The sequence below is a fragment of the Montipora capricornis genome, chromosome 6 (genome assembly GCF_036669925.1).
Source record: "Montipora capricornis isolate CH-2021 chromosome 6, ASM3666992v2, whole genome shotgun sequence".
In the NCBI taxonomy this organism is placed as follows: Eukaryota; Metazoa; Cnidaria; class Anthozoa; order Scleractinia; family Acroporidae; genus Montipora; species Montipora capricornis.
Genome location: NC_090888.1, coordinates 66715435 through 66735434, shown reverse-complemented (window position 1 = coordinate 66735434; position 20000 = coordinate 66715435). Strand labels below are relative to the sequence as shown.

General features: G+C 40.8%; 2 protein-coding genes across 3 annotated transcripts in view; both read right to left on the bottom strand.

Moving 5' to 3' along the window:
- Nucleotides 1–3539, bottom strand: part of LOC138050761 (uncharacterized) — a 5508-nt gene extending 1969 nt beyond the window's left edge. The window contains exons 1-2 of one of the 2 annotated variants that reach the window (XM_068897048.1): nucleotides 3192–3539; nucleotides 1–1929 (exon numbers count right to left, since the gene is read on the bottom strand). The exon at nucleotides 1–1929 is cut by the window's left edge and continues 1969 nt beyond it. In XM_068897048.1, coding sequence (XP_068753149.1) covers nucleotides 439–1929; nucleotides 3192–3488 — 1788 coding nt within the window. In that variant the 5' untranslated portion in view covers nucleotides 3489–3539 and the 3' untranslated portion in view covers nucleotides 1–438. The remainder of the gene's footprint in view (nucleotides 1930–3191) is intronic. The other variant, XM_068897049.1, reaches the window with a different exon arrangement.
- A 3258-nt stretch (nucleotides 3540–6797) lies between these two features.
- The window catches only part of LOC138052952 (cleavage stimulation factor subunit 2-like), a 21075-nt gene continuing 7872 nt past the window's right edge, over nucleotides 6798–20000 (bottom strand). Inside the window, exons 3-11 of the mRNA XM_068899557.1 lie at nucleotides 19554–19723; nucleotides 17585–17721; nucleotides 16110–16229; nucleotides 14589–15066; nucleotides 13164–13520; nucleotides 12643–12753; nucleotides 11362–11586; nucleotides 9629–9693; nucleotides 6798–6979 (exon numbers count right to left, since the gene is read on the bottom strand). Of these exons, the coding sequence (XP_068755658.1) occupies nucleotides 6860–6979; nucleotides 9629–9693; nucleotides 11362–11586; nucleotides 12643–12753; nucleotides 13164–13520; nucleotides 14589–15066; nucleotides 16110–16229; nucleotides 17585–17721; nucleotides 19554–19723 (1783 nt within the window). The 3' untranslated portion in view covers nucleotides 6798–6859. The remainder of the gene's footprint in view (nucleotides 6980–9628; nucleotides 9694–11361; nucleotides 11587–12642; nucleotides 12754–13163; nucleotides 13521–14588; nucleotides 15067–16109; nucleotides 16230–17584; nucleotides 17722–19553; nucleotides 19724–20000) is intronic.

Sequence of the window (20000 nt, the reverse complement as noted above, 5' to 3'; positions counted from 1 at the left end):
TGATTAGACAATCTCGATTTTTTACCGATGAAAGCAAAGTTATTCTATCATTATTGAAACTCGATTTTGCTGAAATCCACATTTAAAAGAATAGAACATATCAATTCGTACTTGTGTCGATGATTTGCGCGCCAGCTGGTGCAGTGCTGTTAGTAGAACTAGAACGCAAGTAGAATCCACGTGTTGTGGTCAACAGATCATTTCACTCGGCATTTTATTACCAACTAGTCTCGTACTGCACAATATGTGCGGGACTCTTCAGATACAATTGCCATGACTGTTACAACGTTTGCTGCCGTGAATCATCAAATCATCACATAAGCAGACGTTGCAATAGAGTGCCACACATGTTGGGCGGTAAGAAGTTTAAAATGAAAAGTGCAATCTGTTGACCACATCACCTGGATTAACATAACAATTGGATTTTTTGGTAATAAGTCACTTGGGTAAAAGTGAACTACCATTCTTTCTCTTTGTGCTATAGGCTCTCAATACCAACACAGCTTCCTGGGTCTTCGCAGCCAGGGCCTCAGGAGACTCCATCATGTCCAATAGCTCAGCATTGTCGAGCTCCAATAGCATGCCCGTGATTTTGGCAGCTTGATCGGGGTGAGTGGCATGGATCAAGGGGTATAGGCGCTCACCGATGATCTGTTTCTGTTCTTCAGGTAAAACTGAAGCCAACATGCTGGGAGTTAGCCTTTGAGCTTCAATTTCTATTTGTCTGTGCATCCTCAGTACTGACACAGCTTCCTGAGTCTTCGCAGCCAGGGCCTCAGGAGACTCCAGCATGTCCAATAGCTCAGCATTGTCTGTCTCCAATAGCATGCCCGTGATTTTGGCAGCTTGATCGGGGTGAGTGGCATGGATCAAGGGGTATAGGCGCTCACCGATGATCTGTTTCTGTCCTTCAGGTAAAACTGAAGCCAACATGCTGGGAGTTAGCCTTTGAGCTTCAATTTCTATTTGTCTGTGCATCCTCAGTACGGACACAGCTTCCTGAGTCTTCGCAGCAAAGGCCTCAGGAGACTCCATCATGTCCAATAGCTCAGCATTGTCGAGCTCCAATAGCATGCCCGTGATTTTGGCAGCTTGATCGGGGTGAGTGGCATGGATCAAGGGGTATAGGCGCTCACCGATGATCTGTTTCTGTCCTTCAGGTAAAACTGAAGCCAACATGCTGGGAGTCAGCCTTTGAGCTTCAATTTCTATTTGTCTGTGCATCCTCAGTACTGACACAGCTTCCTGAGTCTTCGCAGCAAAGGCCTCAAGAGAGTTCAGCATGTGAAGCAGCTCAGCATTGTCTGTCTCCAAGAGCATGCTCGTGATCGTGTCGGCTTGATCGGGGTGAGTGGCCTGGATCAAGGGGTATAGGCGCTCACCGATGATCTGTTTCTCTTCTTGAAGTGAAGTTGCAGCCAACACGCAGGAAGTTAAGGGCTGTTGTCCAGGTATATAGATGACTTGCTGTACTGGTTCTTGTGGTTGAATCGAACCAGCTAAAGGAAGCTCCCGCCGCTGTTTCCGACCATTTCGTCCAAATTTACTCGCTGGCCTTTGAGCTGGCATTCCTCCAGGTCTTTGTGCCTGAGGTGATTTCCTTGTGCCTTGAAGGCGTTGGTTGGGTCCCTCGGATCCGCCTGGCTCTGTGTGCTTTTCATGAACTGACGGCAGGGAACAAATGCCCCTTGCACAAGGCACTTTTCTAGCTCCTGGTATAGCATGCATTCTTGAAGGTCGCACCCTAGTATCAGACCATGGTATAGCATGCATTACTGAGGGTTGGGCGCTGGTATCAGGCCATGGTATACCATGCATTCCGAAGGGTTGGAAGCTGGTATCAGACCATGGTATACAATGCATTCCTGACGGTTGGATTGTTTCCTCAGCCTGCTTCTGAGTCCTAGAAGAATACAGCTTTTGTTTGTCCTGAGAAAGGAGAGTAACGTCTTTACCTTAACATGTCATATTACCACTTGCTGTTTGTGAAACAGCGCTTTCTATTTACCTATACGTCTGCTGACGGATGCAACAATCATAGCGAAGTTTTAGCCATACATTGTGTGACAATTATTACAGAGTTAAGAGAAAATGCAACGTTTCCTAATATCCATCTGGGCGTTAGTCCTAGTTATGGAAGTGGGTCCACGTAAGGACAGAGAAAGATTCTAATCAGGGTGGGAATTGCACTATTGACCTTCGGATTATATCACCATTGTTCTGCCGACTGAGCTACAAGGCTAGATGGGAACAATTCGTTGGAAGTAAGGGTCTTATGTCGCTCCAAATAAACAAAAGTGAAAGGGTTCTAGTTTTCAAAGTGTCCTGTTCTTATCAAGTTAAATAAAACCTGTGGTAAATCGTACTGGTAAACTCATACTTGTAGCTCAGTCGGTAGAGCAGAGGTGATCTAAGCCGAAGGTCGTGGGTTCAATTCCCACCCTGGTCAGAGTTTTTCTCTGTCCTTGTGTGGGCCCATTTCCATTACTAGGGCTAATGCTCACATGGTTCATATGGGGTACAAAAACTAGCACTTCACTTTACACTCTAATCAGTTAAGTTTGTTCACACTCGCATCGTTTGCTATCACTCATTGTTTGATAAATGTAAAGAGAAGGCAAACCTTGTTCATTGCATAAAAACCATACCATATATTTTCGAGAAACTCCGATAGCTACTTACAACTAAGAGCCAAGAGTTTCACAAACGTTTCAGGAAAGAGGTATGGACAAAATTATCAACGTAGTTCTTTATTCTCGTTCGCAAAAATACGGCACACCATCTAATTCAAGGACTAAAAACGCGCATTTTGTTCAAACGCAGTAAAGAAAAATTGATTTTCCGTAGTTTGAGCGCAAAATCGACATTTTTTCTTAAGTCTACTTACACTTAAAATACAAAAATCAAAACAAAAAAGAATAACCTTCTAAAAACAAAGCGGGCAGCCCCCAGGGGCCATCCATTGTTACAGCTATTGTTCACGGAGGACAAAAGGTGTAAGTATAAGGAAGTAAGGAAGTAAGAACACAGAAATCTTTCCCCACCAATTCAGACTACATATATTCATTGTCATATTACTTTATTCTATATTTTTATACTTATTTTCGCACTTCGCTTTTGTTTAATTAATTTAAGCTTGCACTCATGTCACTAAGTGTTTTGAAATGTAAATGTATATGAGACATTCATACCTTAACAGAAACATCTCTTGTTTCTTTACCAATGCTGTCCAAAGATTTCTTTCTGTGTTCTCCCAATTTCAAACTTTCCAGAAACCTCACGAGAAAGATATTCGCCGGTAAATCGTCAACGTTTTTTTTGACAAGAATCCTACACTCTGGGCATCGCAATTCGTTTCTTCCCTCGACAATTTGCCTCAAACATAGTCTACAGAAAGTGTGCTGACACGGCAAAACTTTACAAGTTTGATCCAACTGTTTAAAACAAACCGGGCACTGCAAAAGTTCTGTAACCTGCCCCGAGTCCATGACAGCAACGCGAGGAGTTCGCAAGCAGATCGACGAAACAAGTCAGTCGTGACTGAACTATTTTGTACACTTTTAGATTTCATGCAGCGGATATGGACCATCCCCCCCCCCCCCCCCCCACGGATTTGGACCCCTTTGTCTAGCGAAAAAATGCGAAAAAAAAAACCAACAGGTCCTCCTCATTGCTTAAGGGGCGTGTTAAAACATGAAATGGTGAAGTGACGAAATGGGGAAATGGAGAAATGGCAAAATGAATCCACAAATGTTAGCACAGGTTCCCCAAACTGAGGCAAATTAATCACTAAATCAGTGAAAAAGAAAACAACTGTACTTGAAAATGAAAAATATCAGCAAACTTTTGAATAAAAAGATCTTACCTCGTTTTATGATGAGTCTTCTTGCCTTCTGTGTGGTTTTTGTAAGGCTTTATGCGATTTTCAGCAAGTTTATGGTCGTTTTCAGCGTCGGTGTTTTCCCTAGGTAACTATATTAACCTAAAGTTGGAAACTCTGGTGCAGCAGTCGGAAAGATAAACTGCTGTAAATTCCACCAAAACAGCTCAAATCGACCCAAGGTGTTTTGCAACCGTTTTGTGCATGCAACATCGGAAGAAAGACTCCCCGAAAAGCAAAATCAAGCAGTTTTGGCGACTTTTCAATTCCTTTCCATAAATTTTTGTCTCATACAAGGAAATATGTAGCAGCATTATTGTCCTTGGTCTGAGTGGAATTTACAGCAGCTTATCTTTCTGATTTCTGCATCGTAGTTTTCACCCTTGGGTTAACATACGTATGGGGAAAACACCGACACTGAAAACAACCATAAACGTTTTGAAAATCAAATAAAGCCTCAAGACATTTGACTTGATTTACTTTCATTGTTCATTTCAATTTACAGTGTCCCCAATTAGCGCTCCAGCGCTAGAACGACTAGACACTTAAATAAAGTTCCTTTCCTTTCCTTTCCTTACAAAAACCACACAGACGGCAAGAAACCTCACCTTAAAACGAGGTGAGACGTTTTTTTTTGAGACGTTATTATTTCCCTCATATTTTTCACTTTCGAGTACAATTGTTTTCTTTTTCACTGATTCAGTGATTACTTTACGTCAGTTCAGGGAACCTGTGCCACAGGTAACCCAGACTCGGAGGATTTAAAAAAAAATTATAAGGATTTGTATGGGAATCTCGATAACAAACTGAAAAAGATATTTACCCACAGAAGTTCGCAATAAAAAAGCCGTACTTTATTGTGAAAACGTCTAAGAATTTCAAAATGGATAATTATGTGGCTAGCCTTAAGTATGTTTCATCCCTGCCAAGGGACTCATCAGAGACCTTTCGGCTAACTCGTCAAACATCGTGCTTGAAGTCCCGCTAGCATCAAAATGATGGTGGCAATCTGGCCTTATATCACATAAGGACTCCCAATTGCGTAATTTGCCAATTAACAACTTGAAAAAGTGTAAGAATTTCACAATGGATAAGGGACTGAGCCCCTTGGAAGGGATGAAACATACGAATGTAAGGCTAGCGACATAATTATCCATTGTGAAATTCTTACGCTTTTTCAAGTTGTTAATTGGTAGATTACGTAATTGGGATTCTTTATGTGATATAAGGACAGATTGCCACCATCATTTTGATTCTAGCGGCTAGGAAGTCCGGCTCGTCTGCGCAATCTCAGAAAATTGAAACAATTAGTAGCTGTCAACGATTATCAAAATAGACCCCCACAGAGGCTGCGCGTATTTCGGAACCGGCTAGAGGTCGTTATTCTCGGTGCTGACCGAAAGAATAGCGGCCTCTAGGGACGAGAATGGCCGGACCAACAATAAGTCTTTGAATAATTGAGTACGTGCGATTTCAGAGTAGAAATAGAGGATGAAAGGTTCATAATTGCATGCTCAAGTTGTCGTCAAAACCACAAATTTGTTGATTTCACGTCGTTCTTATGCAGATTACTGCAAAAATATGTATAAAAAAGGGTATTTTTGTTTTATGGCGCTGCTGTTATCGTTTCTTGAACTCCCTACTTTCTCTTTCCATCTGGAAGATTGCGCAATGCCCATGAGGGTGAATCCATGAGCGCGCGTCCGTGCAAATACTGCAGCAGAAATTGGAAGCTCTCATCTTCAAACAAGTGTACGATTTTGATAGAGGGAAGATATCTGTTGACAAACATCGTTTTTATCATTCGAATGTGTCAACCACAGAAACAAAAGGCCCTTTGTTTCGACAGCCGAAGAGGCTCAGGTTGGCGCAGTAATGACAATTGGTGACGTCAACGATATCTTCGCTATATCGGAACTGCAGTAATGCAAAAAGACTTGGAATTTAATCCCGTCAAACGCTGTTGCCTTCAAGTAAACTTACTTCGCTCGGAATTACAGGCAACCGTATTCGGGGGTCCTACTTACATCACTTCTTAGATGGAATCGACACATGGGATAAAACGCCTATGCAGAAGTTTTTAACGAACGAAATGATATAAGAAATGAATCATATATTGAACTGCTATGATCCTTGCAGTTATGAACGCAATTTTAGCAATTGCGTAGAGAAGCCTGAAAAACTCAGCACTTCAACGGAGTTTGAACCCGTGACTTCGCGAGTGCGGCGCTCTAACCAACTTTTTAGTCTGTGAACCTGGCGGGATTTAAACACGCGAAACTGTTCGCGAGAGACGAATGCCGACAGAAGAATGATTACAAGCATATTTTTAGTTCCTGACTGCTACAATTGGCCGGGATTGCGATGGTTTATTCGCGGCGTTGCCTCCACCCTGCGAACAGAGCCTCTCTGAAACTCACCAGAGGGCGAGCAAGGTTCTGTCTGGGCAAGCCATTCCGGTCAAACCGGTTTAGGCAACGGGGGCATCATATTTTGACAAGGCCAGGATCAAAATCGAGACTTCAAGTAGGAAAATCAGTGTGGCGTCTAGGAGTGCGATCGAGAATTGACCTGGGTTTGAAACTGTGTCCAAGGAACGGCTTGCGGATACTCAATAAAATTAAGACTTAACACGATTTCTCCAGTCTTTCCTTTCTCGTCGAATTAAGAAAGGCTCTGTTGGCAGGATGCGTTGCCTCTTGAACAATTCCCTTTAGGCTTCGCCTCTCATCACACAGCTGACAAGCACACACATCTCGTCCGCCACACGGGCCAAGAACTTTTCTTAGAGCTTATCCTCGAGTATGAAAGGTATTTCTTTGTAAACTGTGTTTGTCAATGTCAAAATAATAATTGCGCATTGTTTCTATCATCACCTTTGCTACAACGAACTTTCCACAACTCCAGACTTCAAAGGTCACGTTTTCACAAATTTTATTAAACAAATAAAGGTAAGTTATCGGAAATTATTATCATAAATTAATGTGGAGTGCTTTGCGCAATCTGCTCCTTCAAAACCATGATACTCTGCCTTTGATCCTCTGGCAATAAAGCAATTTGTTGATCAGTTAGACTCAAGACTTGCATGATCAGGGCAGCCTGAAAGAAAACAAAATTAAAATAAAAAACCAGCTCTCATCCTCAATTGTCTCCATTCACCTTTTAACATCCCAAAAACGGATACAAGGGAGACTACATCCTCATTACTACTCCTCAATGACGTGTTTCCGTTTGAAAACCGATACTTTGATTTATTTTTGCGTCATCTACCTTAAAAAGCTCAAGACCACTTTTAAAAACGGTTTAATCAGCAGAGACCTGAAAACGTTGATAGATGAAAGCCGACGCTTTTGGAAACATTGACCTAACAAATAGGGAAAATTTTAAATTCAGTCGTTTTGAAGAGTTTCATTAAAGATAGGGCAAAACGCTTAAGTGTGGAAGAAGCTGAGCCGACTGATTTGACAGCTTGGAATGGCAGCTTGTACGAAACGAACTGAAGTTTAAAAAAATGGATAAGATCTCAAGCTGCTTTTCCTTTCGTTTTGCATGACTTCGCTTGTGATTGGATAAAATTCTACCACCACATTCTCCGTAACTCAGAGACAAGAGAAAGACCTATTGTGATTTGCTCGCTGAGTTTTCCCGCGCTTAACTCCGGCCGCAAAAATAGGGGGCTTAAGAAAAGACAATGACGACGGCGACCATCATGATATCATTGGTTAAAAAAGCATAAATGATCGTGCTGCTCGTGCAGCACGGATCTTTGCACATATTTTTGCGGTACTCTTTATAACGACGACGTGAGAATCACCACATTTGATGTTTTGACGACAACGAGAGCATGCAACGGACAATCTCTCATTCTGAAAATCGCTCGTACCAATTTATTTTTTGGATACTTCGCCCACATTGTAGGACGTGAACGAGAAGGAATAATCGCGTAAAACTTATCATAGAGCAAAGTTATATTTTCAGGTGATGTTTGTGTCGACTTCGACCGTCGTAGATTTCAAGGTCCCTAATGAAAAGTTTGGATGACGTGCTTCGGTATTCACATGAGCGTTAGGTATTGGCCTCTTTGAGGTTGCGCGGTAGACAGGGTCGAAAGCCTTGCTGAATTACACTGTGGGACTGTTGTGGGAGACGCAATTTCATCAATGCGTGCGCGGAGCAAGAACTCAAGTTGCAAGAAAGCGATATACTAGCAGCTGAGCTTGCTCAACCACCAGAATATTGTACAAAGACAATTTCAAAACGACGGCTCGCTTGCCAAGGTGCAAAATTGTCCGGAAAACCAAAAGATTTGATCAAAAGGTCACTGAGATCGTGGTACTAAGACATTTTCTTACTAACAACGTAAGTTATAAAGATAAGAGATATAACCTGAAGTAAATTGATATCGTACAAGAATACACGACAGTCTTTTTGCTTTGCAGAGTAAACGACTATAAACAATGGCTCGTCCCTAAAACAGTCCCACAGTGCAATTCAATAAGACTATCGACCCTGTCTATCTCCCTATTTCAACTAGCCGGGGAACGCTGACGTATTTCCGGCGGTCGTTTCTCTCCCCCGGAGAGAAACCGGAAATACGTCTGCGTTCGCAGGCTATATCTCAAAGGAAAAACCATTTGATTCACCTACCCTCAAAAAATAAGATATCAATCAAAATGGTAAATCTTACTGTGTAGAGAACTTCTCACAAACAGAAGCTACAATTAACGTGATTGCGTGAGATTTTAAACTATCTCGAGAAATATCACTGCTAAAAATATCTGCAAATCTGCAAATGGGTAGAGAAGATAAAGCCTCTATCCACATGCATATTGCATATTGATTTCCCAAAGCCTTTGAACCTGCCCAAACATAAACACTCAAGATTTGACAGGTGATAGTACTTTGGAACAAGTCCGAATTGGTCCAACAATAAATAAAATTGATGAACCAAGACCCTCCGCAGGTGAGCTAAAGCGGTTCTGAGGGGGACTGGTTCGGGTGGTTTGGTCAAAACCCTAAAATGAACTTCTAAACAAGTGCGATGTGTGATGAAAAACTTGAGCTAACAAAACATCGCTAACGTAATCGCAGTCATTGTTTTGAAACAGCTCAAAACAGAGATGATTTCAAAGATATAGAGAAGTAACGTCAAAACGATGTCCCCTGACACTACAAGAAGTGTACACCTTGGGAGACAATTCTCTCAACCCCTCTAAGTTAAATCCTGCCTCCACCTCAATGCGAGTCAACTCCCAGGCTGATCCTACTAGAGTTGACATTAACTTTCAGTTCGACTGATTGAATAGGAATCTTTTCAGTGTTCGATTTGATCGCATAATCTCACTGATCATTGTCCTGACTGGTCAGCTGAGACGTGACTATTACGTTACGTGGTTTTGCATTACTTCACTCAGTGATTGGTTCAAGGTTCTCGAGCCACTTTTTCGACCAATCAGAAGTGAAACCAAAACCAATCGTGGCTCGCGCGTGCACATTTTCCCGCGCGTTGTGTCGGCTACGAGTAATTACTTCGAGTTTTGATTGGTTTACCGGATTGCCTCCGTCCTTTTTGATTGGCCAAAGAAATTACTTTGGTTTTGGTTTTACGACACGCGATTGAAACTCGCTCTACACTGACTAACAAAAGACAGCACTGGTCTCGTAAATTTGTCAGAATGCCAAGTTCATTTGGTCTTAGTTGGTTCAAGCAGGGTTGAAATACCACCACAGATTAAAACAACAAATTACCTTTTCTTGATCCTGTGCAGTGACGTCACCGCCCTGTCCAGGGGCCCCCTGGGGTGGATTGAAACCTGATATAAAAATATCGGATGTAAATAACCTTAAAAGTCTGAATTTAACACCAGCGTTTTACTGGCTATCATAGCCAACATCACTTGTAATCACCGCGCACAAGAGATCGATCGATAGACGCACACCCGTTAAAATAATCGACCGTTTTACGTGCATCTCCGCAAAATTAATGTGATCTATTGTACAACCTGTACACCATGCAAAATGATCTGTGTAGGTGAAACGGGGAGAAAGAAATGATAACGAAGCGCACACGCGTCCGTAAATTTACAGTACGGACCAAGAAAACGAGGTTAGTAAGATCATAGTTAATGCATGGAGATGGTTATGAAACTGGACAAGTTCCTTTGTTTCATGTTTTTGTCCGTATTTTTGGCCTCGACCCTGCACAAAACACGCCTTTTTTTCGAGAAGATAACCAATCAAATACTTCGATTTTAAATGATGCGCAACTAATTTGCGACCCCGTGCGAAGCGAAAACAAACGATTGTGCAGGGTCACGGTCAATTCAACAACGATTGCAACAACATTGTTCTCGCTTTTGAAAGTTCTAAGGTTTCATAACCAGTCCCTCGATTAACTATGGTAAGATGCTTATCATATCTCTGTGCTAATCACCCGCGCGGGAAAGGAAACTAGTTGAAGTCAAGCGGAAGGTTCAACTGCCACAAATATTGCCGTGTCAAAATACAAAAAAACGAAATCTTCTTGACTGTTTGAAATAGTTGTTTGTATGATTCACACATTTTTACAAGTTTATGTAACAGAAACGACATGAAAAAACTTTCTAGAGAATGCTCTCTCGAAATTTCAAATTTAGCGGGCCGTACTGTAGAATTCAGCCAGCTAATTCAGCAAATCACAGGGAACGCACTATCTGAGAGATGGAGATAATTGATCATAAATTATCGCTCTGAAGAAGGGCTAACCCTTGAAACGTCAGCTCGGAAATCTTTCCTACGGTGGCAGTGGCATTTTAACGAAAAAGTCGGGAAAATTTATCTTAACAACTGCAGTAAAAACTCTTGACCACTAAAGTAAGTTTGATAATGACATTGCCCTGTTACTTGAAGAGTGGCCCCATAACCGTCCAATCACGTTGTTCAGTTAGCCAATATCAAAAATACGGTAATAATCTTTGTTAATCCCTCCAGAATTTTGCATAAGCTTTGTTTCCAGTTTGTCTTGGGGCCATTGTAAGTCCCAAGAGAAAATAACAACAACGTTTATGCAAAATTTTGGAGGGACAAACAAAGAGTACTATGGCAATTATTATGCGTATCTGTACTCTTATCGACAACGATATTCGTCATCACAGTGGTCAAAACACGAAGAAAGAGCAACCGTTGTCTATAACTTTCTAGCAATATGATTGGTTTATTTCCCAAAATGGGCGTTCCTGATTGGCTATTGCATTGCGTGACAAAATGACACGAGCATGACACGTACAACGTAGTCCAGACTCTTATTGACAACGGAAAATTAGCCAATCAGATTGCGAAGCAATTGCAAGCAATTGCGGTAAAATTGATATTGGCCAATTAAATGATATGATATGAAAACTTGGTTTTGTCAAACGAGCCAATGAAGGCAAATTTACAACCCTGATGATGACAGCAACAAAAACAATAATCAGCATAACGATGACAGTGACTGTGTTTCTTACCTTGAGGACCCCTTGGAGGAGGCCCTCCTTGGTTAGGTCCCCATTGCTGCTGTGGTGATTGAGCAGGTCCTGAGAAGCGACCATCAGATGGGGGCCCTGGAGGGCCTTGGTCTCCACGAGGATCCCGTGGACCACTCGGAGGGCCAAATCTTTGTTCTGGAGGTGGAGGGCCCCTGGGATCCCTGGGTTGATCTCTTGGGTCAATTGAGGGACCTCGTCGCTCATCTGTAAGAACAGCAATAGACTTGAGTTAGGCTAGACCACTGGTGGACATGGCAAAGTTCAAGAAACTTCTGACTTAAGTGAGGGTTTGATGATATGTACCAAGTAGTAGCTACATTGTATCTGTATTATAAAACTCATTAACAATTCATAAGGCATTAACCTATCAAATGGTTGAGAATACATCACGAGCAGTGACTTTTGTAGAATGTTCTTAAACTCAATTAAACAACGCTAAAATTTGCTTGTCTCACTTTTTGACAAGTAACAAGTATTTTTGTATCAAATGGACTTCGTGAGCAAATGCAACAAAAAACATGTCATAATTCTTGCATCCTTTTTCTCACTTAAGAAGTAAACAAAGGAGCTTAGGTTCAGTATATGTTACTGGGTATGTGACTCGTAAGTGTCTTTTGAGTCGATTAACAAATTACAACTGATTTATCCTGAATGAACCACTTTAAAAAGATGACCTGTCAAAAGCTGCATGCTAAGGATTAGGGAAACAAGATAAAAAAGGAGTCAATATGTCCTCCATTTTTTTAGCTCAGGCATGTTGTCCTCAGGTTTTTGCCATTTTTAAAAAAATTAAAAGCTGGTATGTGTCACACTATAAATTCTCACACACGACTGAGAACCAAGCCAAGTCAACCACAGGGCCTTGAGCACAGTGAAGATTATTTACAAACTGAATGGAAAGTGATAAACATCCTAAAAAAGCTACAAAGCTGGACCGAAAAGTCACTCATGAAAGGTGGGTGGTTGGGAGGCGCAGGTCAGCCACTGGCAGATGGCCAAAAAAACAAATTGAGCTACCAACATACCATGTGACCTGAAGACCTCCCACACACTAGACCCCATTCTGCCAGCTGTGTGTGTGAGAAAAACATTTTCCGCTTCATTTGTTCCTTATCCAGCGGAAAAACTCACTTTACAAGGAAGTGTTCCTTCAATGGGAAAAATTTGGCCACAGTTTCACAAGATGAAAAAAACAAACATTCAAAGATCAACCAATGGGGGCACTTTTGCTCTCAGAAAAAAAAATTGTGAAGACAATACCTCTGGGTGGTTCTCTGTTTCTTGGGTCCCTGGGATCAAATGGCATGCGGCGTTCTCTGGGGTCTCCAAACTGGTCTTGTGGTGGGCCTCTAAATTCCGGACCTGGTGGACCTAGAAAGGTTAAATGGCTTTAGCTCCCACAAATCTCTGTTTCTACATGTAACTGGTTGTGCATCCGGATTGGTAACCAAAAGCTCATAAAGCTCAGCTTTCTCTAAGTATACCGAGTTCATTATTTCATTCATGACAAATGAACCTCAAATTCCCCATCTCCTTTACAACACAACAAACTAATTTACTATTGCAATACAATGAAACCATTCACAGATGTTACTGGTCAAAGACAATCAAAAAGATAAAAGTTCAAACTGGTTAACTTCCAGTAGACATTTTGATGTGTTTCTGTAGTAACACACTAACAGCCGTTGTGAAACATTTCAATTCACCCTAAATGATAGCTTGATGATGTAAAAACAATTTGGTGCGATAAGGCTATGGTAACCATGGCAATGACAGTTTACCTCTCCCTTCTGGTCCTCTCATATCTGGAGGGCCTCTAAATTCTCTCTCCGGTCCTGGTCCACGCATATCAAGAAGACTTCTTATTTCACCTGGGCCTCGGTCTGGGGGACCCCTCATATCACCAGGACCCCTATCATGGGGACCTCGCATATCCCCTGGACCTCTGTCAGGAGGGCCTCTCATCTCTCGATCAGGTGGACCTCCTCTCATATCACCAAGGCCCCTATCAGGAGGTCCTCTCATATCCCCTGGTCCTCTGCTTGGTGGTCCCCTCATGTCAGGACCCCTATCTGGAGGGCCTCTCATGTCTGGGGGCATTCCTCTCATATCCCTTGGAGGACCTCGTCCATCTGGGCCTGGATAAAAAGAATTAAAACTTTAATGGAAAATAATTTACAGGGAAGCTTATGTTATGTACACTGTACTTTCCTTTACATGGGATTTCAAATGAAAAGCTGGACCAGTCTTCTTTTCTAGGATGATGAATTCCAAACTGACTTTTAAAAAATAGTGGATGTTTTGTTATGGGAAAACCCAAATCTGAATTCTTGAAACAAAAATAGATCATGCATTTTCAGGGCTCAAATTTAACGAAAAAATCTAGTCCCAATTTTGTGAGAAGCTATGAAAATTTAGTCGCAATTTAGAAAATTTTAGTCGCAAAATCGTCATGCTGAATTGTGTTGTCAGTGGTTTAGCAAAACAAAATGAGCCCGCAATACTTGCTTGTAAAGAAACCGCTGAAAGTGGTGAATGATTGAAGGAATGGAGTTGCGCACGTAACATTGCAGCTAAATTCCACTACAATTCTGCTACAATTACGCTATCTTCAGATTCAAATAAACTTCACGGAGAGAGACAATAATTTTTTTTATTTCTTTATTTATTTTAGCAAAAGTAGCAACAAAGTAGCAAGTGTTAACCCTTTTGTTTCGAAAGAGCAAAGGTGAAAACAAGTCACAAATTTGCGACTTCTCCAGATATTTTAGTCGCAAAGGGAAAAAAATTCAGTCACAATTTTTAGCCCTGATTTTCTCTAGGTACCATGATTCATAACATCAAACCACAAGATTTTGTTGTGATTTACCTCCAGAGAATTCAAAGAAGTATTTTTTCTAAATGGCTCTCCATGCAAAAATGACAGACAACAACAGCACAAATGAGATTATAACTAAACCATCTTAAACAAATTTACACAGCTTTGACTAGCTTACAAATGAAAAAAAAATCTTAAATGTAGTTAGTACAGTGTAGCTGGTATAGTAATACTACACAAACAATGTTAACCCATTGACTCCCTGGAGGGAGACCTAATAGATTTTACTCTGCCTAACACCGCACAATTTTAGTCATCAATGGGGGGTAGTTTTGGAGTCATTGGGTTAATTAAGTAACTGCCCAAAATTCTGACATAACAATCCTACCTGGACCCCTCATATCAGGAGGACCCCTCATGTCTGGAGGACCTCTCATGTCTGGGGGGCCCCTCATGTCCTGGGGACCCCTCATGTCTGGTGGGCCTCTCATATCCTGAGGACCTCTTACGTCAGGGGGACCTCTCATGTCTGGTGGACCTCTCATATCTGGAGGACCTCTTACTTCAGGGGGACCCCTCATGTCTGGTGGGCCTCTCATATCTGGAGGACCTCTGATATCAGTTGGTCCCCTGAGACCTGGTGGTCCCCTATTGTCTCCTGGAGCCCCTCTCAAATCAGGTTCCCTCATATCTGGAGGTCCCCTCATTGGAGGCTCTGATCCATGCTGTCGCATATCAAAGGAGCCAGGTAGTCCATCATTGTTGGGAGCACCTCCAAAGGGTCCCGAATGCATCAAAGGCTTTGGCTGGGGAGGTCCAACGGGCTCTATTGGTGCAGCTGGTTCACTGGGGCGGTGCAGTATGCCCTGCAAAAAAAAAAAGTTGTAATTCTAGATAATCTTGTGATTTAGGCCACTTAGCGGAAGTTAAAAAAGAGTGCTTCAGAAAATTTCTACAAATCACCAATTTTATTGAAAAGAACCTTTGTTATTCTTTGACCAATATAAAGTCCCCTAAAATATATCAAGGGCTGTTACCACATTACGTTTGCAGTGGGCACAAAAATTTAGAATTGTAGTACCCAGTAAGATGCCCAGTAAGATGCAATTTAAGGGAAAGGACAGCTGAGCATCTGGCATAACAAAAAAACATCCAAGGCAGATTTCTCTCAAAAGGGTTTTTCTGAAAATAATATTTATTTATTTAGTTATTTATTTATTTATTTATTTCTTAAAATACTACCTAATAATGCTAAAAACTATTGAATAGTAACAGCTTGGGCAGCCTTAAATAAGATGCATGTAGTCTGGAAATCAGATCTACATGTACAGTACCAGATGACATAAAACGTAATTTCTTTTGCACTACAGTTGAATATCTCTTGATGTATGGTGCCACACTGTGGATGTTGACACAGTGTGACTGAGAACCTTGATGGTACCTGCATTCAGATACTTAGAGCTGTTCTGAACATTTCATGGAGACAACATCCCACCAAATCACAGCTCTATGGACCCATCCCTAAAAATTCAACTATTTTACATGAGCGCAGAATGTGTTTTGCTGGAAATTGCTGGTGAGCGAAGCAACAACTTGCAAGTGACCTCTTGCTCTGGATTCTTTGCCATGGCCAAAACCTAGTTGGTCAACCAGTAATACCACCTATATTGACCAACTATGCAGAGACACTGGATGTCTACCTGAATAACTTCTGACCTTGAAGCAAGATCATGATGGATGGTGTGACAAGCTTCACGTCCGAGCTAGCTTGACCAGATAATGATGATGAGTAACAGCTGAATATACATGTAGTTAACGGCAGCAAAAGCTAGAATTTCAGTCTTTTTGGGTGAAGGAATGGGTTGGTCACTATGTGCTTTTTATTACTTTTGCTATTTCACGCACAAACCTGAGCAATCACAGGATCAACAATTTTCATGACAACTTGAGCTTGGAGTAAAGCATAGGCAAGTTGAGGGTTTTGAAGCAGCATCTGCCGAGCTTCTTCAGGATTGTTCTGGATACAAATCTGGAGAGAATAAACAAGACAATGTAAGGAGGATCCTGTGCTCCTCAAAGACAAAGAGGCCCCAAACATGTTTCATGAACTGAATGATGTCTTTCATGTTTTGGGTTTCAGAGATCTCAATGGATACATGTACTTCACAAGTTTCTATCCCTTTTGGCTGCCATCTTCAATCAGCTGGGGAATTGTTTCATCTGAACTAACTACTTCTTTTCTCATTGTCAAAAAAGGTCAAAAAAGGTCAAAAACACACCTCAGGAATTAGTACTAGAGGGTCTGTGCACATGTTCTTTGACTGATGGCTTAGTTAGCCAAATTTTTCTGAAACAAGTTGATTTCAAATTGTATTTTGAGAACTGCCCAGCCACTGTAAAAGCTGGGAGGGTTCTTGAGAAATTCTGGAGCTTTCACAATAAAATTTTATTGGTGATGAAAAGCACCCCCATGCCTGAGTCAAAATTATTTTGATCGCATACCAGCCATAAGCCCCTACACAGCCTCAAAGACAGGTTTAAGAGTCTAAGAAGCAGTGGCAAGTAAAGTAAGAGAGGAATGGAGGATAAAAAATAATATTGCTCAGTACTCACATTGCTACAATGCTGAAATGATCAACAATAATTATTAGACCAGGATCATAAGAAATCATAAAGGGTGTACAATAATTATATGGTACCAAAATGACTGACAACAATAAAATTATTTTTAGAAATATTTTAATTAAGGTGATTCCCTGGTTTTGCATTGCACAACCCTACTGTGCATAATTCCTGGGCAGGCATCATTGGCACGAGTGCTGGCACATTGATAAAATGGCAGATTTTGATTGACGCCAACCCTAATCCATCAAGGAATGGCTATTTTCTCCTGAACAAGTATGGTGACCCCCATTTTTTATTTCCTAAATTATACAGTTGCTAATCCATGGAGTAGTGCAAAAATATATAGCTGGGTTTTTGGCAATTTGATTAAATTGTGCGGAAGGAGCCATTACGAGTTGAACAACCCACACTAAAGTAAAATTTATTTTGGAGTGTTAAGTACTCACAAAGGCATTCAAATAAATTTTTCTGGTACGCACTTGAAAAAACCACAGAGTGAAACCACGGTCTGCTAAATCTGTCCAACATTGGGGCTGCGCGGCAATTTTCAAAGTAGCCAGAATAGTTGCATTTGTCAGCGTCGTGCCATGGAAACGAGCACGGTGACCCCCTTTTTATTACATTTTTATCATCTCCTTGACATGACTTGTTACAACAGCTTTCAAAGTTTCATTGAAAATCTACAACAAGTTCTATTTCTAAGGAATCACCGTAAACCATACGCTGTACAACAACAATAATGTTAAAGTTTCATTTTACCTTCATTTGTTTCATGAGCTCAAACATTTGCTCTGGTGGTAAACTAGCTACCGCTTGGGTGATAGCCTCAGGAGCTTCTTCAGGTGCGACAGGTGGACCATATGGGTTTGCCTCCGGACGAGACAATCCTTCTATACCTAGAGGAAAGAAAGAAAGGCTGTCTTAACACAACTCAATAGAGAGATTTCCTGTTAAAATGACAATAATAAATTTACACTGTAGTCTTTGTCATTACCTGTTTTGTAAGAATATTACCGGTTTTATCTGACCCCTTGTATGTTGTTAGACTATAATTTAACTTATTTGCATTGTAATTTTATGTTTTGTTTTGAATTTTCTTTTAGTTTTTGTGGAGTTGAACTCCTTGTTGAAGGGTATTAAAGTTCTGTGTAAACATCATTTTAAGAGGACTTGTGAACTCTTAATTCCATCATTGGAGCCACAGTCAGTTGAATGTCAATACAGTCGACTCCTGATAACTCGAACCATTGCTACATGTACATGCAACTCGAGCCAAAATCCATTTCCCCTGGATTTCCATCATACATTTACTTCATTTAAACCCTCGATAACTCGAACCTCCACTGACTTGATGCAATTTCCATTTCCCCTCAGGTCATCCTCTATATATTTTTACCCTCAATAACTCTTACAACTTCTGTCAATACGTCACAAATCTAAACAAAAAGGGATGCAGTCCAAAACATTTCATTTATTTTGAAGCAGCTGTGTAATCTTTGTCCTTTTTGCATTGTCCATATCAGATTTTGTTGATTTAGCGGGGTACTTTTAACTACAGTGCGTGTATGTTCATAAAGGGTTGCTGCTTAACTCCTTACTCATGATAACTCAAACTCCTGATAACTCAAACCTTTTTCAATTTCCCTTGAAGGTTCAAGCTATCGGAAGTCCACTGTAATAATGTTATTATTCAGATTCTTATTAAGTTTTATTAAATTACCTACATGTACACTTTTTACTGCTGTCTTAAACTGAAACAGAGAGGTTTTTTTTGCTTGTTCAACAACTTACAATAACAGGTCATACATTCAACCCTCCCTCCCCTCCCCCCCCCCCAATAAAAAAAAATGCTGCATTGAAGTTTGATCCTGGCCTACAATAAAAAACCTCCAAACAACAGAACAAAACTAATGTTCCACTTACTGAGAAAATTAATGTTCAGTTCATCATCAACCGCCAAAGGCATGACAGTTTCCATTGCTTATACACGAAAAAATTACTCGCTTCTGATTGGCTGAGAGCAGTGCAGTTCAAGTGTAACACCGTGCAAAAAGTGTACCGGTAATACCAGTGCAAATTACATATCAGAATTCTGGATTATGATTGGCTAATAAACAATAGGGTTTGGTCAGAATCAATCAAATCTTTTGTTTTCAAATCAAGCACACGCCCTGTATGGTGCAATTTATGGCGTAATTTTTCCCAGGTTGTGATACGCGTGCGTTTCTTTTCCTTACCTATCTCGAATTTCTTCATGTATGTTATTAATTAACAATTATTCACTGAAGGCGAAGTGATTATCGGTGAATATTCACCGATAATCACTGAGCCTGAGGCGAATAATTGTTTTAGTATAAATACACAGGTGATTATTTCAAAAAAGAGAAAAAATAAAAACATTTCAACGCAAAATCATCTTCACTTACAGTGGCAAAATGACTACCGGCAGCCATTTTGTCCGTCAAGGTGATTATCGGCTGATAATCCGAGATAGCGAACCAATGAGAGCTCGTGATTTTGTATAATCACCTGTGTGTTTAATAACTTATCACATGATTTTTCTCGTGCAGTTTGGAATAAATAAGCACTTGTAAATTTTTTCAAAGACTACAAATTGCATAAGCCCTATGGGTCATGCAATTTTGGTCGTCTTTGAAAAAATTCAGTCATTCTTGTACGTGTAGGCACCTGAAATGCACCAGCATACAAGTTTACTGGACTGACTAACCTTTCATTTCTTCCCTGTTTTTCTCTGATGCTGCACTGTCAACTCGTAAAGCTCTTCCATTTAACTCATAACCATTTAAATTTCTCATAGCACTCAAAGCGGTTTCCTGATCCTTGTACTCACAGAAGCCATATCCCTTTGGCTTTCCTGTCTCGCGATCAAACACAAGTCTGCAGAAATATACAGCAGTAATAAAAATATAATCGTCAAAATTATTCCACTTTTAGGTAAATTCACAATAAAAATAATGTCTAAAGAGTACTAAATGTACAGAAGTGTCCTTGTATGGCTGACCTGTTTACAGCAGAGCAAATAAGGACATAAATAATATTTGCTGTTGTTGTTGTTGCAAAACATTATTTTGGAATTTTCTCCCAGAAAGAACTTCAATCAAAAAATTAATGGTTAACACCAAGGAAGTCACCTAGCCCCATGAGCCATCACAGG